At 51.4% G+C, this 19,491-nt stretch overlaps 2 protein-coding genes across 3 annotated transcripts in view; one reads left to right on the forward strand and one right to left on the reverse strand.

Annotated features, from left to right (window-relative positions):
• Positions 1 to 375: 375 nt before the first annotated feature.
• On the forward strand, positions 376 to 9,183 carry TMEM106C (transmembrane protein 106C). The gene is made up of 8 exons (XM_075901592.2): positions 376 to 513; positions 963 to 1,171; positions 1,910 to 1,973; positions 3,029 to 3,188; positions 3,280 to 3,420; positions 5,241 to 5,290; positions 5,593 to 5,646; positions 7,837 to 9,183. Exons 2-8 carry the CDS (start codon positions 991 to 993, stop codon positions 7,997 to 7,999), a joined length of 813 nt encoding a protein of 270 aa, XP_075757707.1. The 5' UTR covers positions 376 to 513; positions 963 to 990; the 3' UTR covers positions 8,000 to 9,183.
• A 4,898-nt stretch (positions 9,184 to 14,081) lies between these two features.
• Positions 14,082 to 19,491, reverse strand: part of COL2A1 (collagen type II alpha 1 chain) — a 60,899-nt gene continuing 55,489 nt past the window's right edge. For both annotated transcript variants that reach the window (XM_089774790.1, XM_089774791.1), the window contains 3 exons: positions 19,286 to 19,473; positions 18,046 to 18,288; positions 14,082 to 14,686 (listed from right to left, as the gene is read on the reverse strand). In XM_089774790.1, the coding sequence (XP_089630916.1) occupies positions 14,540 to 14,686; positions 18,046 to 18,288; positions 19,286 to 19,473 (578 nt within the window). In that variant the 3' untranslated portion in view covers positions 14,082 to 14,539. The remainder of the gene's footprint in view (positions 14,687 to 18,045; positions 18,289 to 19,285; positions 19,474 to 19,491) is intronic.

Genomic DNA, 19,491 nt, shown 5'->3' on the forward strand with positions numbered 1-19,491 from the left:
CACCTACGGCTGCAGTGGTACCCACTGAGCGCATGCGCGGAAAGACTCACAGTCCCCGATAGACTTTAGCGCATGAGCAATGTCCTAAACGCGACATGCGGCGTCACTCTATGGCGTATGCGCAGTGAGGACGGGCGGGGCTGAAGCGCATGCGTATTGGTTAGTGGCCCGCAAGGTGCGTTTTTTTAAGGGCGGAGTCTCCGATACGCATGCGCACTGTGAGGGCTCCGCCCGGGTGCGGCTTACCGCCCTGAGGGGAGGAACCTTCGCTAAGCCTCGCCCCCGCGTTTAATTTACCTTGGCCCCGCCCTTTAGCGTCGTACGTGCGTCGGGCGGAGCGGCAAAGAGCGGGCACTCGCTGCGCCTGCGCACTATGCCTAGCTTGTCGGTGCAGAGGCGGAGCTTCCCTTTGTCCCCGCCCCTCCAACTACGCGCTTCACGACCGGAAGCGCCCTCATAGTGACGTAAGCTTAAGCGGGGGCATGCGCAGTCGGGGCCGGCCGGCCTGCCAGGGTGAGCGCGGGGGTTGGGGCCTGAGGGGGGAGGGGTAACGCAGTGGGGGGAGGCTGGGGCCTGAGGGGGGGGGATGGGGGAAGGCGCAGGGGGGAGGGGTGGGGGGGGAGGCTGGGGCCTGAGGGGGGAGGGGTAACGCAGTGGGGGGAGGGGTTGGGGGGGGGGGGGGCCTGAGGGGGGAGGGGTAACGCAGTGGGGGGAGGCTGGGGCCTGAGGGGGGAGGGGTAACGCAGTGGGGGGAGGGGTAACGCAGTGGGGGGAGGCTGGGGCCTGAGGGGGGAGGGGTAACGCAGTGGGGGGAGGCTGGGGCCTGAGGGGGGAGGGGTAACGCAGTGGGGGGAGGCTGGGGCCTGAGGGGGGAGGGGTAACGCAGTGGGGGGAGGGCCAGACAGGTAGGTCTGGGGGTCCTGTCTGATGAGCATTTATCTTGTCACCACTTTTTGTTCTAGGACATGCAGCTACTCTTCATCTGTTGACATGGGCTGTTCATTCTCTTTTGGTGACGGTGCCTCTTCCAGGCACGGAAGAGAGAATGATGAGGACTTCCTAGACAGCAGAGACCGTGAGGAAGACATCGCCAAGTTTCCATATGTTGAGTTCACAGGTCGAGACAGCATCACCTGTCCAACTTGTCAAGGCACTGGCTGTATTCCCACAGGTGAACCTATATGTATTGAAACTTGAATCCTAAAAGTATTTTACACATGGGTGAGAAACCGTGCTTATTTAGTAAAACTCCTGTTCATGTTAGGATCTGGTTCAAAATGTTGCTTTCATTTCCGAATCTCTTGTGAAGTGTATTTGGGTGCCCTTGTTTGTTTCTCTCTTTCTGCTACTGTTTGAATATATTGAACACTCATCGGTAATGTAGGGGTAAGATAATTTTAAAAGCAGGCTATGGATGTTGTGGTTTAAACCTTAAATGTATGAGAGAGTTTCTCTTATTGAACAGAAAAAGTTATTGAAGGGACTTTAGTGTAGAAAATAGTTTCTGTTGAATTTGGTTTCCATTTATCCCATATCTCCTAGGAAGTTCCCTCTGAAAAGCCTGATTCACTTCCCAAAACTTAAGCTCCTAAATTGTGTGTTAAACACTAGACTAACAACCAAAAGGTTTCTTAGGTTAGATTGGCCCAATAATGAGACTTCTATCCCAAGTGTTCTTTATCTCTTACGGCAATGAGGCAGTGAGACTGCTTATCCAAGCCCTGCCAACTGATAGCCATGGTGTCTTTATTATGCGTTACAGACTAGAAAAGCACCTTCCTGCTCTTGATGAGGGGATATGATATTAAACCCTTGGCAAGTTTCAGTTGTTTCCGAGGGCCTCAGTTTTAGGGAGTACGGTTACTTTACAAATGGATGGAACTGACAGCTTTTTCCTTTTGTCTTCTAGACCAGGTAAATGAGTTGGTGGCTCTAATACCATACAGCGACCAGAGGCTACGTCCTCAGAGAACGTAAGTACAGACTAAAATAGTCTTAATTAGGGATGTTAAAATGTGTGTAATTGATTACCTGGGTAACCATAAGAAAATTGCAGGGATTACATGTGGGATGGCAGACTCTTCTCCAGGAGCTGGTGCATGCTGGGAGTTTGTTTAAGCTGCTTGCACCTCCCCCTCCTCCTCCCTCCCCTTATTCTTTGAATCCTTTTTTCTTCTCCTGGTTTTTAGAGTGTTTTCATATATCTGGAACTTCTTTAGTAACAGCTGGTGATCTAGTCTCTCTGTATGGGAGGAAACGCTGCCTATTGACTTTAAACAAACAAGCCAGGACTTGGTGAGAGAGAGGAAGGATGGTACTAATCTAAGGTTTGGGAGGTCTGAGTTAATTCCCCTGCTCTGCCACCTACCGTCTCTTTGACTGTGGGCATGTCACTTAGCATCTCTGAGCCTTGTTTCACCACATGTAGAATGGGAATGATAGCTGTGCCCTATCTTATGAGGTATTGTGAGGATAAATACATTCAAGATTGTGAAGTGCTCAAATACTACAGTTAAGCTACCTGGATGTTCCCCATAGCTCAGTGGCTTCTTCGCGGCTGCTGCAGAGACTTGCTGTGTGACTGGGTGATTAGTCCCTCTGTGTCTTGATTAGGGGAGTGGACAGGATTGCCAGGCCCTGGGGCAATGTGGGTGGGTTCTCTGCTCTTGGAAGAGGCTTGGCCTCAGGTAGAAGGGGCAGGGCTGTGGCAGCCGGTCCCCAGAGCCATTCAGAGCTCTGGAGTGCTCTGCCTGGCACTAGAGTGGCTATTCTAAAGAGCAGTAACACCAGTGGCCAAGAGGTCCCGGCTTTTTAGAATCGCGGGGCCACGGGACAGTTACTCCCTCGGGGTGGGGTCCTCCCCCAAACTGGTGGGCCTGGTTTTAGTTTATTCATATCTGAAATGTGGATAATACGCTTTGTACCTTCCATGGATCCTTTAAAGTAAGTTCCTGTTTGCAAAGTGAGAGTTGCCAATCACAGGTGCTGTGTCAGGGCAAAGTGTGTAAAACTTTCATGTCCCCTGCAGGAAGCTCTACGTATTGCTGTCTGTGCTGCTCTGCCTCCTGGTCTCAGGGCTGGTTGTTTTCTTCCTGTTTCCACACTCAGTCCTTGTGGAGGATGAGGGAATCAAAGTGGTTCAAGTGTGGTTTGACCAGAAAAACTCCATTGTCATTCTTGCCATCACGGTAAAGTTCTGTCTAGTTCTTGGAGTGAATTTGCTGCTGGACTCTGGAGGACTCAGATTCTGACATGTCTTCTCTCTCTCTCTCGATACAGACCACCCTGAGGATTAAGAACTCCAACTTCTATTCAGTCGCAGTAACCAGCATAGCCAGTCAGGTGCAGTACATGAACACTGTGGTTGGAACCCATCAGATGACCAATGTGTCTCGCATCCAGCCGCTGAGTGACAAACTGGTATTTACAGCCTTTCTGGAGTATGAGCTGGGCTTTGAGCTGTAGAGAGTATGAAACCGTCCTGTCCCGCTGGTGCTCCTGGCCACTAGAAGTGACCCAAAGCCAAGTGCCTCCAGCTGAAAAAGTTGGATGACTTAAGGCTGAGGCACCTGCGAGCTAGACATTGTGCACAGAGCCACCCTCCCTTCTCCCCCTGCTTCCCTCCTCCCAGCTCGTGCAGTTACCGGAAGGGCAATAGCTGCATTAAAATGCAGAGGAGGAGATTCACACTTCTGACCAGCCTCTTGGGAGGCTAAAAGCCATCTGTGCTGGAAATGGAGAATTGGGGTGGGATAAGGATAAAGACATATGGGCTGACTGGAGAAGGAAGTAGTCTAGCACCCCCTTCTGCTCCCCCTGCCATAAAGCATGATGTGTTAATAAAAACTAAGGGCCTGCAATGCTTTAAGGACGTGAAAGGTTAATTGATGGGGGCTGGAGCAGCTCCCCACCTGCTGGGAACAGGGGGCTGCTCCTGCCCCATGGAGTTAACCAATTAAATGAGATTTTACATCCTTACAATACATATAGTGGGGGGGGGGGAAATGTGGGTTAGGCACTGGAAAAGTTGATGGTGGTTTAAAAATGATTGAACTTGAACTGGTCTTCCAAAAGTTAACATGGTAGGTTAGTCCAGAAGTAACTGGAAAGCAGTGATACTGGGATCTACTAGTCTTAGTGCTTGCCAAGTGATCTGTCAATGGCCAGTCCCTCCTCTGCCAGAATCGTATGTGCTTTTTGTGACCAACACAAACAAGTAGCATGCCAAGGTAATCGTCTGTTCAGCTCTGGTGAAACTATACTGGAATGTATTGGTGGGTTCCAGGGAAAAGATGCTGAGAAACTGGAGAAAATCCAGACAACAGAAATTCTGCTGGGGAGGAAAGGGGCTGATTTGAGAAGAAAGGCTAAAAGAACCTGGTTTGAGTCACTTTTGGTAGGTTGGCTGACAAATATGTGAATGCTGTGAATGGCTAGAGGAGGGAGAAATTTGTCTATAGGGATCAAATGAGAGTTTAACCAGAAATATTAGGCTGAAACTAAACAATAGAGAATCCTGGCTCAAAGGTGAACTTTCCTGACATTGAGATGTACTGATTAATCATTTACACTACAACATCGCTGGGTCCTGTCCCAAGATGAATGTTAACTGTGGTGGTGTTCTGTTTCCTAATTCAGTGAGGCTGTGTCTAGACTGCATCCCTTTTCCGTAAAAGGGATGCAAATTAGACACATGGCAATTGCAAATGAAGCGGGGATTTAAATCCTCCTCTGCTTCATTTGCATAAACATGGCTGCCATTCTTTTCCGGCTTGGGGCTTTGCCGGAAAAAAGCGCCAGTCTAGACGTGAATCTTTCGGAAAATAAAGCCTTTTCCGAAAGATCCCTTATTCCTTTTTTAAAGAGGAATAAGATCTTTCGGAAAAGGCTTTATTTTCCGAAAGATCCCAGTCTAAACTGGCGCTTTTTTCTGGCAAAGCTCCGAGCCGGAAAAAAGCGGCAGCCATGTTTATGCAAATGAAGCGGGGGGGATTTAAATCCCCGCTTCATTGCAATTGCCATGTGTCTAATTTGCATCCCTTTTATGGAAAAGGGATGCAGTCTAGACACAGCCTGATAGTTGTGTGAATGGTGAGTGGTCTCCTTTTCTAGAATCTCTTATAGTTGGGCTGGTTAAAGTACTGGAGAACATAATGAATAGGGAGGGGGGGCTTCACTTACTAAAGATTATTTCCATCTTTATAACTTTGGATTCATTATTCTGTTTGCTGTCTTTCCAGGTGAATTTCACTGTGAAATCAGAGATGGGTGGACCTTTCTCTTATGTGTAGTAAGAATTATTTTATTGTCTATCTCTGCAGTACATGCAAAGAAATCTGTTTAAGCTGGAAATCAGTGAGAAAAATGATCTGACTTCTGCAGTTTTATTTAAATTGTTCCTGGTGACCAAAAATAAAAGACCTGACAGGTCATTTGCAGGTCACTTTTCAAATGTTAAAGAAAATCGTTAAGGGTTCTGGACAGTTCAGCCAGAGCAGACCCACACCAAAAAAGGGACTTTAAAAATGCATTTCTCCAAATTAGTTATGGATCAAACTCTGTTAGTCTAATATATTTGTCTGTTTCTTACAGTTTCTTTTGTACGTTATCCAAGGTCAAGGTGCATAACATAGTGATTTTCATGAGGTATGTAATTTCTTATATGTGCTACTGCACTCGGGCTGGAAATGGAATTGCAGTGACCTTATCTTAGACTTGAGCACCTCCTCCACTGCTGACCCAGCAGGCAGTCCAGTTCCTTAACTATTGTGGGCGCTAGCTAGTTGTAGTACATCTTCCCTGATGTGCAGATTTCGTCATCAGGGTTTGATGTCATGAGATACCAGTTTCCTTTTGGCTTTCTCTGACATTTGTCGCTTGTGGTGTGGGCTTGGTTTGCACCTACTGCCTCTAAGTTGTTTAACTGGACTATTTCTGTTGCACGAGGTTCGTGACCCGCTCAAGTAAAACCTTTCAGCAGAACAGCAGCTCCTTTGTCCAGGCTTGGGACAAGCACTGTGGCTCACAAACAGACTCTTTGCGGCAAACATCCCAAACTAGTTCCATGTATCAGGGGTGAGCCAGCTGCTAAGAGATATGGTTGTGTAAGATGTGGCTCTCTGTCTATAGGAGAGGGTGGCTTCTGGGGCAGGGGTGATTGCAAAGCAGATCATGGTTGTATCAAAGGAAACTTTCAGTATCATCATCATTTACTTTAGCATACAGATTCCCATCTCTGTGATCTAGGGATCTAATCCTAGAACCACAGAATCCTTGGACTGGAAGGGTCCTTGAGGTCATCCAATCCAGTCCCCTGCCCTCACAGCAGGACCAAGCTTCATCTACGCACCATGATCCTTTCCCCCCACCCCAGTCTAACATGCTCTTACAAAAATCTCCAATGATGAAGATTTCACAGCCTCCCAAGATAGCCACTCAAGTACCGAAAAGGTTGTTACAAGGAGGAGGGAGTAAATTATTCTCCTCCACATCTAATGACAGGACAAGAAGCAATGGGCTTAAATTGCAGCAAGGAAGGTTTAGGTTGGATATTAAGAAAAACTTCCTGTCAGGGTGGTTAGTTTATTCCAGCGGTTATGTCCCGCCTTGTCTTCTCTTTTCTAGACTAAATCAACTTTTTTCAGTTTTCCCTCATTGGTAATGTTCAAGACCAGGGCTACTCCACTTTGGAAGCCCCAGGGACCACAATGATAGCACATGCCAAGGGCCGCAACTTAAGTGTGGTTGCATATACATGCAAATATATATGCAAATAGCTTTTTTCACTGACGGGCATGAACACAAAGATTAAGGCTGGACTACACAACACACAGGCCCCATTTAAGTCAGTTCTGCTGATATTAATGCAATATTGACCTGCTTTCTACCTATAGGACAGCACTGTTAATGAGCAATGACAGTCCAGGAATTTAACTACTGAAATGCATCTCCGCAGAAGACCATTCTATTGACGGCTCTTTTGTCTTGGTTCCTACCCGAGGGCCGCACATTCAGCCCTGTGTAAACCCGAACTGCGCTGCGGGCCGCAAACAAATGGGCCACGGGCTGCATATTGGGTAGCCCCGTTCTAGACCTTTAAACATTTTGGTTGCTCTTCTCTCTTTTCCCTGCCAAAGAAAGCTTTCGGGTTAGACAGACACATTGGTTCTTGGCCAATCCAGGCTGGTTTTTTACCACCTCATTATCTTCTAGATGTTTGCAAATGGGTCCCTTAATTGTTTGCCCCATTATCTTTAGAAGATAATTTCTCCTCCTGTGTTTGAGTGTTTTGGCTGCAGTAGGGCGCTCAGGAGCGGTCAGGGGGCTGCAGAGACAAGCCTTGGCTGCAGGCAAAGAGAAGCTGAGTTGATGGAAGTTGGGGGTGGGCCTTTGATAATCGAAGGGGTGTGTTTTCTCCTCCCTTCCACTAGCAGCAGTGAAATCGTGTCAAGCCTGTTGCTTCGGTGCTTGCCTGTCTTGGCCCGGGAAGCTTGATCCCGCTGTGAACTAGGGCGTAGTCCAGCGTGGATTGCTGCCTCTCTGTAAGAGGGGGGAGTGTAATTACAGCAGGCAGCTGGTCCCACCAGCCAAGAGTGCAGAACCGTTTAGTTGCATGAATGTGAAAATCTGAGAGGGGGGGAAAAGCCCCACAACTAACCAGCATCCCTGATTTCATTCCTCAATGCCCAAGGTAGTTTTGGAGGGGGCGGGTAGCTACAAATTGTCTTGCCCCTTGGTCTGATATTTCAGGAATCTCCTCAGGCTGTCTCTGCAGCTAATTGCGGATTTAAATGAATGTGTCCTACCTGAGCTAAATCGAACCTTTTTCTCTTCCAGAACATCAGTGAAAATCTCCTACATCGGCCATGTGACTCAGAGCTCCTTGGAAACCTATCACTATGTAGATTGTGGTGCTAATTCCACAACTGTCCAGGACTCGCGGCCTGTGTCCTCCCCACCTTCCCTAAACAGCCTATCCAAAGAGGAGAGGATGCTCTGAAGACACCTAAGTCAACTAGTACTGCTCTGGGGGAAGTGATCATGCGGGCGGACTTCCATTGTGAATTCTGTGCCTCTCCGCAGGATCGCAAAGTAGCTTTTAAATGGGATTAGAGGTATCGGTGCTGTCTGTGGCAAAATTTGGAGTGAGCCGGAGGTGGCACTTCACATTAACACACAGGCAACCTGGCTGCACTGCTTACCTCTGGGCAGCAGTTTGAGATTGAGTCCACTGTGAGCCCGTCTGACCCACTCCACAATGTGCTGGCTGCCCGCCCACTTAACGTGGTGCGGATCAGATATTTAGCTGTTGCACTGAAGTGCTTAGAATTCGTTCCAGAGGAAATCAAGTGACCAAGGGCATCCAGCCGTCGTGTAACAAAACCATCTTTCATTGCGGTGGCTGTTGCCATAGCTGCCTCGCTCAGTGGAACCAGCTAGCTCTTGGACCTCTTGCTTCCTAACAATGCATAAAGGTGTCTACTCTTGGAGTATGTTGTATTTAAAGGTTGTGAGTTCTAGTGTGTCACTGAAGACAGGGAACCCGTGATTGAGCAGTTCAGTCTGCGTACCTGCTGCTTTCTCTCAGCAGGAAGACTTTGTACCGGTTGGGAAGGGCCAGTATTTTAGAATAGCATTTTTGTACTTCTGTATATTGTCACTAAAAGAAGGGATTTAAAGTATCCGTGTGTAGCTTCTCCAGGCATTGGCTCATTTTTGCATGGGGATTTGGCTGGAGTGCAGACTTGAGCTGATGCACTTCTGTTCTTGAGAGGTGTCGTTTATACTTAATGCGTGTAGTCGCCAGTTAACCCTGGCACAGAAGGTTGAACACGTGTTTTCAATTCCTCACTTCATATGAAGGTCAGTAATTCCATAGACTCCTTCTGAGCCAGACTCTTGCACTTCATGAATTCAGGGCTCTGAATTCATGCTAATTCAACTCGGCTTCACCATTTTTTGCGCTAAGTCAGCCGGCATCTTTCTTGTAATTTAGAGGAAGTAGCTGTGCTAGTGGGGGAGTCTAAATCTGAAAGGGAAACGGATACCTCAGATGTCCCTTGATGAAAGGTGGTTGGTGAGACTCTCAAGACAGCATCACTACTGTTGTACAGCATTGCACTTTACTGACAATTTCTAGAACTGAATCTTGCATTTGCTAATAAAACCTGAGATTATTTACCATTGAAGTAGCACTTGAATGGAGTAGCGCCTGGCTCTTCTCCTCTCCAGCCTTCCTGCCCTGGACCTTGAATGCTTTGTACGGCAGCTGCTCTGTGTGCACTCACTCTCAGCTTCTTAGCTGGCTGATCTACATGTTAGCTGTTTGCAAAACTTATTGATGGGTATCCCAAATCATCCCAGACACACACAGGGCTTACAACAACCTGTAACCACTTGAGGTGAGACGCTGAGTGATGTTGGGGGCGAAGGGGGAAGGCAGGTGATCCCACTTCTGCCTACTCTGGTGTTCTTGCCCCTTTCTCTGAAGCATCGAAAGCAGGATACGGGGCTAGATGGACCTTGGCTGGGATCCAGTGCGGGAGTGCCCCGTCCATGGCAATAGAAGTATTGAACTCTAGCATCAAACGTTTTGCTGCGAGACAACATTCCCCTTTATTTGCATTCTCGGCTCCAAAAGCAGCACTGATTTGTAATGACAGAAGTGCTGGGGCTCCAGTGATGACTTTTTTTTTTAAACTTTCCCGCCGTGGCAAGTCCAGAAGTGCCGGGGCTCGACCCTGGCCCCAATCTAATTAGTCTAAAAATAATAAAACTATCAGATTGTGATCTGATGGCAGCTCCCTTTTCCCAGCCTCTCAAACACACGGTGCACCTTCCAGCAACAAAAGACAGGACTATGTAGCACTTTAAAGACTAACAAGATGGTTTATTAGGGGATGAGCTTTCGTGGGCCAGACCCACTTCCTCAGATCAAATAGTGGAAGAGAATTAGCACAACCAAGTAAAGTAATTTAGGCTGATAAATGCCTACAGACTGGACCAAATTCTTCTCACTTCGTGTTTCTAACTCGTGACTTTTTTTATATGAGGAACTCATGAGCGTTGTGGTTTGGTTTTTTCCTTCAAGCCTCAGTCTTACTAATTTGAGTTCTTTGGTTTCCAAGTGTCGCATTTGGCCTCTAGCTCCGCATGGGGCCGCCTTGATCCACCAGGATTCTTCCCCTGGCTGCGCCCGATGCCTGCTCAAGTCCCCTTTGTGTGTCTATCATTTGTATGGATACGGAAGGATGTGGTTCATCTTTGCGAAGTGCTTTTGAGAACTGCGGAGGAGTGTTGAGCGAGAGCTACGTGTGATGCATTGCTCCAGACAGAGCTGGAACCTACCTGCAGAACTGCACGTAATGTCAACATAGGAGGATCACAACAACCCCTATATAACCCCATGCTAATCGCGTGCGGCTCTGTCCCCATTGAGGGCCTTGTCCAGCTATAGAGGGTATAGAGCCCTAGCAGTGTCGAGCTTAGAGCTAAGGCTCCTGGCCTCAGTCCTTGCTAACAAGCCCTGTAAGGACATTTTACTGCACTTCCTTGTTTCGTTAGGAGCTGCTGCTTTGCTTTGCTCTGGCTGTGCATATGCACAGCCTCACTTGATGCTTTTTCCTCATGAGGCCTATGCCTAACATAAGAACAGCCATTCTGGGTCAGACCAATGGTCCATCTGGCCCAGTGTCCTGTCTTCTGACAGTGGCCAATGCCAGGTAACCCAGAGGGAATGAACAGAACAGGGCATCATCAAATAATCCCTCCCCATTCCCAGCCTCTGGCAAACAGGCTAGGAATGCCATCTCTGCCCATCCTGGCTAATAGCCATGGATGGACCTGTCCTCCATGAATTTTTGTAGGGTTTTTTTTAACTGTTTAAAGTCCTGGTTTTGACAACATCCTCTGGCAAGGAGTTCCACAGGCTAAGTGAAGAAAAACTTCCTTTTGTTTTAAACCGGCAACCTATTCATTTAATTTGGTGACCCCTAGTTCTTATGTGATGGTGTAGCGGCTTCCCGCTCGCCACAGCGCCACCTGCCGAGTTGGGGAATTAGCCCTGCTGGCCGGTGGCCGGATCCCTCTCCGGACACTGCCCTCCGGCAATGTCCACAACAGCCTGAGCTTCCCCCCTTCCGGGGGCAGTGTGAGAGGCCGCAAGGCCTTCAGGAGGCGGCTCCTTCACCTCCAGCACAGGGGGAGACGTGCCTGCCTCCCTGCGTTACCGCGCCCTAAACTAGTCCAGGCGGGCGAGTCTCTTCCCGGCCCTGCTTCTGGTCGGGCCGAGAGGCAATCGTTCGCACGCCTGGCCTTGCTTCAGGTCCGGGCCGCAGAGAAATAAGCCCCCCACTGGTCAGTCTAGTATCATACAGTTCGGGGCAGGGCAACCGTTCTAGTCCTGTCCCTTTACGAGTCCCCGCCCGATGCACGGACGGTCCCAAACGCACCGCAGGGAAGCCCGGGCTCTTGAGCAGGGTGGCCCACAAATACCGCCAGCCCAACCCAGGCCCTGACGCCAGGCGGGGCCGCACCCAAACCCCAGGTTGTAGAAGCTCCTCCTTCGGGAGCGGGCCCGGGAGGGCAGCAGCAGCGGTGAGGGGGGAGACTGCCACCCGGTTAGGAGGTGGCGGGGGGGGTGCAGGCCCACCCACCTCACTGCGCCCCGGCCCAGGGGCCCTGATGGCTGCAGCTGCGACTGGCTCAGCAGGGCTCCGGCCCGTAACTTGCTGGCCGCAGCTGGCTCCCCACCCGGCTACCCCCTGGGCCACTCTCATCTTCCCCCTTCCCAGGTACCTGGAGCTCCAGCAGGTCCGTCGGGGAGTCGAGGTCGGTGTCGTCCCAGCAGGGTCCAGGCGGCCCAATCCAGGGGTCAAGGGGTTGGAGCTCGGCAGCGTCCCGGGGGCTCGTCCGGCCCCGGCGTTCCAGTCCCCATCGGGGGTCCAGCCAGTCCCCCAGCTCGGGCCAGTCCTCTGGGTCCCTGGGAGGTTCTGCTGGCTGGCGTGGCCCGGCCTCCGTAGCCCTGGCAGGGATGCCTTGGCTGGCCTCTGGGGAGGCCGCTGAGGGCAGCCTGGCCCTGGTCCTAGTCTCCCCAGGCAGGAGCTCTGGACAGGCCTCCGTCTCCTTCAGAGGCTGGGCCCTGACTGAGCTCCCTGGCAGCCTTCTTATAGTCCTAGCCCCGCCCTTAAACTTCCGGTCAGGTGAGGGGGCGGGGCTAGGCTGGGCCCAAAATGGCTCCCGGAGGGGTTCCTCCGCCTCCGGGTCAGTGGGGGACCACTCGACCCCCCCTACAGATGGGAACAAAAGAAAGTATTTCTTCCCTGTTCACTTTTTCCACACCAGTCATGATTTTATAGACCTCTATCGTATCTCTCCCCCCCCCCCCCCCCCCCAGTCTCCTCTTTTCTAATCTGAAAAGTCCCAGCCTTTTTTTTATCTCCCTTCATCGGGCAGCTGTTCCAAACCCCTAGTCAACTTTGTTGCCCTTTTCTGAACTTTTCCCAGTGCTAAGATTGGAGGGAGGCGTCTGCATTAGACGCATTTTGCATTTTAAAGTCTTTTAAAAAAAAATTAAATATTGCAAGATGGCCTTTAATTTCCGTGTGACAACAGATTAAGGCCCTGTCTTGCATGGATGTATTCATGTTTATAACTCAAACAACTGTATTAAGATCAGCCCATTCCCACTAATCCCAGATGTTCAACAATCATGAGTCTGGGCTCAAGAAATTATAGGACTTAAATACATTTGGGTTTTGTGTTTGCTTTCTGATTTTGGGTTGCATATTCTTTATACCTGTGAGTTCTCTACAGCTTTAAAATATAAAGTGTGTCTCGTGTAATCACCGGAGTCTAGGAGATGGGTCTTTAAGAGAAACCCCGAGACTTGTGATTAAAATCATGTGCAGTGGCAACACAATTATGCAAGAAGGTTAGGCACCTTTGTACAGCCATGCAGTATGAGTAGACTTGGTTGGGGGAGGAGAGGCGAGGGGATATTTCAGCTATGGGGCTTTTTCTTCCAATTAACAATCACATTGCTTGGAAGGAAACTTGTTTTAATTAAACCATGAAATGAGAGCCATTTCAGTTTAATATTTTTACTTAAATTTTTTTATTTGTGTTGGTTTGGTTTGTCATGAAAGTTCCCAGATAAGATAAAACATCATTTAACAAAGATTACAGCGTAGGGCAAGTAATACAAATAACAAATTTCAACAAAGGTGGCTTTTTTTTTTTTTTAACTAGGAAAAGCATTCTATCTGTAGTGTGGAAAAATAGGGGGGGGGAGATGGGCTTAGAAAGACAGGGGAACAGAGTAGTTTCACAAGCAATGAGTGTGTGAACTCTCGTGTATTGCAAACCACTTTAAAGTCTATTTTACAGCTAGAGAGTAGGACACATTCCTAGGGGGGTGTGTCCCAGTTTTCATGACCCCAAAGGGACACTTGTAGATGGGGTGGGGCAGGATTGGCAAGTGGGTAGAGTGGGCTGAAAATCCACATGCTTAGTTTTGGAAATTAAATGTTAAAGAAACTTTAAGTAGGTAGTGGCCAAGTCCTTGTGGCAAATGTTTTCATGTTTACCCCATTCACTCGACAGCTCCTGCAATACCAATGATGTGAGATTTAGGGAAGATGTAACACAATTTGGCAGAGCAGATTCTGTTGTGCTCAGCCTCCTGGGGTCATTACTAGGTTCCCCCGCCTCTTTAAATATTCCCACTAAACCTGCCACAGACAAGTGAGACCGTGTGCCCAAAAGTCCCTTACGCGGCACCGTTACCTTGTAGAATTAGTGATTTCCTTTACAGAAATTGCACGGCTGCTCTGTCTGCTTTCGTGGTCAGTTTCAACATTTTTTTTCCTTTTTTCCTTTTTTTTTATTTTTTAATTTTTTTTGTGTGAGGTAGCTTAAAACCAGGGAAGTTTGAGATTGGACCCTAAAACTTCCTTTGTCTTGGTTTGGAAAAAAAATAAGGTTATAACAAACCGAGAAAGGGATGAAGTGAAGAGGAAGTGGTAGAATGCTAGAAATTCCTATACATAGAAAAAAAAATAAACAAAGCTCAGATCAATGTGTACTTTCCAACAAATTTTTTATATCAATTGATGTTAAAAAATACAGACTTGTTTTACAATAATAGCACCATTTTTGTTGTATTTTACACAGTACTCCTGCTGATGATAAACACGGGGGGAGAAAGATTGGTTATACCTGTACTGGGACATCCGTTTTGTAAGGAGGGGCCGTCACACCTGCCAGTTAGATTCCCACCTCCACCTGACCCAACAAGCGGTCTTACAGGAAGACAATAAATAAATAACACTGATTTTTATTTCGCAGTCTGCCCAGTGATGGCTTTAGAACTAGCCAATAGTCCAAAATGTAAGCGTGTGGCTGTTTGGCAATGTGGGGAGCGAGTCACCCGTTCAGTGCAGAAGTCATACAAGTGATTGGAAAGTACGCAGGTCCTTGGGGGGGGTGGGTTGGTTTGGTTTTTTTAATGGAATCGGACTGGGTTTAAAAGAAGTCGTTTTTACAAGAAGCAGACTGGCCCAACGTCAACACCAAACTCCTGCTCGGCTCCACCAATGTCCATAGGTGCAATATCAGTGATGGGCAGGCGCGAGGTCTTCTGCGATCGGTATTCAATGACGGTCTTGCCCCATTTGCCAGTGTGTTTCTGGGGAGAGAAAACCACACCAGGGATTACTAGACACTGCGACCGCCATCAGCACTGGCTCAGGAGCGGATTCGCAGTCTGGGCGGGTTGGAATGGCACACCCACGTTCTCGGGGTCGCTACGCCGGCATTCGCGTAGACAGCCCCATGGCCAGGAGGGGCCATAGAGCAGCCATTTCCAAACGCTGGTTCCTCGTGAAATGCTGCGACCCACCAGCATGTGACGAGTGTAGGCTGAGGCTGGAGCTTGGGGGTGCAAGAGGGGGCTCCAGCTTTGGGGGGGGCCAGGAGGTGCATATGCTGGGAGGGGGAGGAGCAGACCCCCAGTGTAGATGGATTTACACTGCGAGGAGGGGGAGAAGCAGACCCCCCCCCCAGGTGGATTTACACAAAGGAAGGAGGAGCAGACACCCCCCCCTCCCCAGGTGGATTTACACTGCGAGGAGGGGGAGGAGCAGACCCAGGTGTAGGTGGATTTACACTGCGAGGAGGGGGAGGAGCAGACCCCGGTGTAGGTGGATTTACACTGCGAGGAGGGGAAGGAGCAGACCCAGGTGTAGGTGGATTTACACTGCGAGGAGGGGGAGGAGCAGACCCTGGTGTAGGTGGATTTACACTGCGAGGAGGGGAAGGAGCAGACCGGTGTAGGTGGATTTACACTGCGAGGAGGGGGAGGAGCAGACCCAGGTGTAGGTGGATTTACACTGCGAGGAGGGGGAGGAGCAGACCCAGGTGTAGGTGGATTTACGCTGCGAGGAGGGGGAGGAGCAGACCCAGGTGTAGGTGGATTTACACTGCGAGGAGGGGGAGGAGCAGACCCAGGTGTAGGTGGATTTACACTGAGAGGAGGGGGAGGAGCAGACCAAGGTGTAGGTGGATTTACACTGCGAGGAGGGGGAGGAGCAGACCCAGGTGTAGGTGGATTTACGCTGCGAGGAGGGGGAGGAGCAGACCCAGGTGTAGGTGGATTTACCCTGCGAGGAGGGGGAGGAGCAGACCCAGGTGTAGGTGGATTTACGCTGCGAGGAGGGGGAGGAGCAGACCCAGGTGTAGGTGGATTTACACTGCGAGGAGGGGGAGGAGCAGACCCAGGTGTAGGTAGATTTACACTGCGAGGAGGGGGAGGAGCAGACCCAGGTGTAGGTGGATTTACACTGCGAGGAGGGGAAGGAGCAGACCCCGGTGTAGGTGGATTTACACTGAGAGGAGGGGGAGGAGCAGACCCAGGTGTAGGTGGATTTACACTGCGAGGAGGGGGAGGAGCAGACCCAGGTGTAAGTGGATTTACCCTGCGAGGAGGGGGAGGAGCAGACCCAGGTGTAAGTGGATTTACACTGCGAGGAGGGGGAGGAGCAGACCCCGGTGTAGGTGGATTTACGCTGCGAGGAGGGGGAGGAGCAGACCCAGGTGTAGGTGGATTTACACTGCGAGGAGGGGGAGGAGCAGACCCAGGTGTAGGTGGATTTACACTGCGAGGAGGGGGAGGAGCAGACCCAGGTGTAGGTGGATTTACGCTGCGAGGAGGGGGAGGAGCAGACCCAGGTGTAGGTGGATTTACACTGAGAGGAGGGGGAGGAGCAGACCCAGGTGTAGGTGGATTTACACTGCGAGGAGGGGGAGGAGCAGACCCAGGTGTAGGTAGATTTACACTGAGAGGAGGGGGAGGAGCAGACCCAGGTGTAGGTGGATTTACCCTGCGAGGAGGGGGAGGAGCAGACCCAGGTGTAGGTGGATTTACGCTGCGAGGAGGGGGAGGAGCAGACCCCGGTGTAGGTGGATTTACGCTGCGAGGAGGGGGAGGAGCAGACCCAGGTGTAGGTGGATTTACACAGAGGAGGGGAGGAGCAGACCCAGGTGTAGGTGGATTTACACTGCGAGGAGGGGGAGGAGCAGACCCAGGTGTAGGTGGATTTACGCTGCGAGGAGGGGGAGGAGCAGACCCCGGTGTAGGTGGATTTACGCTGCGAGGAGGGGGAGGAGCAGACCCAGGTGTAAGTGGATTTACACTGCGAGGAGGGGGAGGAGCAGACCCAGGTGTAGGTGGATTTACACTGCGAGGAGGGGGAGGAGCAGACCCAGGTGTAGGTGGATTTACGCTGCGAGGAGGGGGAGGAGCAGACCCCGGTGTAGGTGGATTTACACTGCGAGGAGGGGGAGGAGCAGACCCAGGTGTAGGTGGATTTACGCTGCGAGGAGGGGGAGGAGCAGACCCAGGTGTAGGTGGATTTACGCTGCGAGGAGGGGAAGGAGCAGACCCAGGTGTAGGTGGATTTACACTGCGAAGAGGGGGAGGAGCAGACCCAGGTGTAGGTGGATTTACACTGCGAGGAGGGGGAGGAGCAGACCCAGGTGTAGGTGGATTTACACTGCGAGGAGGGGGAGGAGCAGACCCTGGTGTAGGTGGATTTACACTGCGAGGAGGGGGAGGAGCAGACCCAGGTGTAGGTGGATTTACACTGCGAGGAGGGGGAGGAGCAGACCCAGGTGTAGGTGGATTTACACTGCGAGGAGGGGGAGGAGCAGACCCAGGTGTAGGTGGATTTACGCTGCGAGGAGGGGGAGGAGCAGACCCAGGTGTAGGTGGATTTACCCTGCGAGGAGGGGGAGGAGCAGACCCAGGTGTAGGTGGATTTACACAGAGGAGGGGAGGAGCAGACCCAGGTGTAGGTGGATTTACGCTGCGAGGAGGGGGAGGAGCAGACTCAGGTGTAGGTGGATTTACACTGCGAGGAGGGGGAGGAGCAGACCCAGGTGTAGGTGGATTTACACTGCGAGGATGGGGAGGAGCAGACCCAGGTGTAGGTGGATTTACGCTGCGAGGATGGGGAGGAGCAGACCCAGGTGTAGGTGGATTTACACTGAGAGGAGGGGGAGGAGCAGACCCAGGTGTAGGTGGATTTACACTGCGAGGAGGGGGAGGAGCAGACCCAGGTGTAGGTGGATTTACACTGAGAGGAGGGGGAGGAGCAGACCCAGGTGTAGGTGGATTTACACTGCGAGGAGGGGGAGGAGCAGACCCAGGTGTAGGTGGATTTACGCTGCGAGGAGGGGGAGTTGTGCTGGTGTAGGGGCCCCTCGCCCCAAACAACGTCCCCCCGTCACTTGGCACTAGGGAGGATTTCACATCCCGCCAAAAGAGCCCACCCTGCATGTCCCTTGCTGTGTGTAGGTGGATTTACACTGAGCCCCCAGCTCAGTCTCTGCCAAACAAGTGCACCAAATCGCCGTGCTTGAAAATTTTGCTCCTAAACAGTCCCCAGGGCCGCAATTGCCCCATGAACTGACACCCACTGGCCCAGCAGCTGAGCGCACGATGGCTCGCGAGCCCTTTGCAGCTGCCCCGCAGGAGACGCGGCTTACCGTGCAGCCATCCGCCAGGGCGCTGTATGTGAAGCGGCTGTTGCCCTCGGCCCTGATCTCGACGTCGTTGGCTCCCTGGATCAGGATGGCTTTCTTCAGGTTGCCAGCCGCCTCGTCCATGTAGGCGATGCTGTTCTTGCAGTGGTAGGTTATGTTCTGGGAGCCTTCGGTGGACAGGAGGCGCAGGAAGGTCATCTGGATGTTGGCAGTATTAGGGGCGAGGTTGTCATCTCCATAGCTGAACTGGAAGGGGAGACCAAGAGGGTTAGCAAGGCCGGGTAGCCAGGGGCTCGCGTGGCAGGTAAAGGCACCCTCAGCTATGTCCAAGACACCGTCCTTCCCACTGGCCTGGGTACCCCCGTTCCTGGGCACCTGCGAAAGCCCAGCCGGTTATGCGGAGATTCAGACCATTGGCATGAACTGGCAGCAGTTAACACGTTCTAAATCGTGATGGCCCCGCGCGCTAAAGGCCAAAGGCACCTGAAAGTGAAGCATGGAGAAGCCACGGTGCAGCGGGTCTGAACGAGACGGGAAAGTGCTGGAATAGGGACGTGCGAGTTCTCAGCCGCGCCATGGCCACGCAGCATGTTGCCACAAACATTCCCCTCGCCAAGGGCTCCCTCCCTAATAGCGCAGATCCCTCTTGCCTCCTTTGGGCATAAAGCACCGGACTGTCCAAGGGCTTTAGGTGCCTAGCACCCGGCCATGCCTTTAGTAATCTGCCTTTTCCTGTTCCGCTAACTGGCCTGCTGCAGCGCGGGCGCGGCATGGAAGGAGCAGGATTTCCTTTGCCGCTTTCGCGCTGCTGCCGACACGGCTCCCCCTTCCCCGGGGCCGTGTAGCTGGTTACATCAGCATGTGCGCGATGCACAGACGTTCAGATTTGCTGCATGTTTTTCCTCCTTTGTGTGTGTGTGTGGGGGGGGGAGGGGTCAGTCCATGCAGGTTCGCATGCAATGGAAAAGCCGCTTGAGTCTTGAGCCTGTATTTTCAGACCCCGAGGATGGCGGAGGGGGTTACGTTTATGGGGCACCCACACAGCGCCATGGCACAGACGCGTGATGTCCAGAGGGCAGGTGCTCAGCACGCAGATCGCCACTCGCGTTGGTGCTGCTAAACAAACTGAGCTGGCTCTCGCGGGGAAGAAAAGGGCTCCCCCTCGGAATAGGAGCCAGCGCGCCCGAACGCCCCCGAGAGGCCAACGGCCTGTTCCTTTGACACATCAACCCCAGCCACGTACGTGGAAGCCGCCATTGATGGTCTCTCCAAACCAAATGTGCTTCTTGTCCTTGGTCTTGCTGGTCCACCAGTTCTTCCTGGGCACGCTGGACGGGTTGGGATAGACGCACGTTTCGCCCGTCTCCATGTTACAGAAAACCTTCATGGCGTCCAGGGTGCAGCCCTGGTTGGGGTCGATCCAGTAGTCGCCTGCAGTGGTGGAACGCG

The sequence above is a fragment of the Pelodiscus sinensis genome, chromosome 31 (assembly GCF_052426305.1).
Source record: "Pelodiscus sinensis isolate ZL-2025 chromosome 31, ASM5242630v1, whole genome shotgun sequence".
Taxonomy (NCBI): domain Eukaryota; kingdom Metazoa; phylum Chordata; order Testudines; family Trionychidae; genus Pelodiscus; species Pelodiscus sinensis.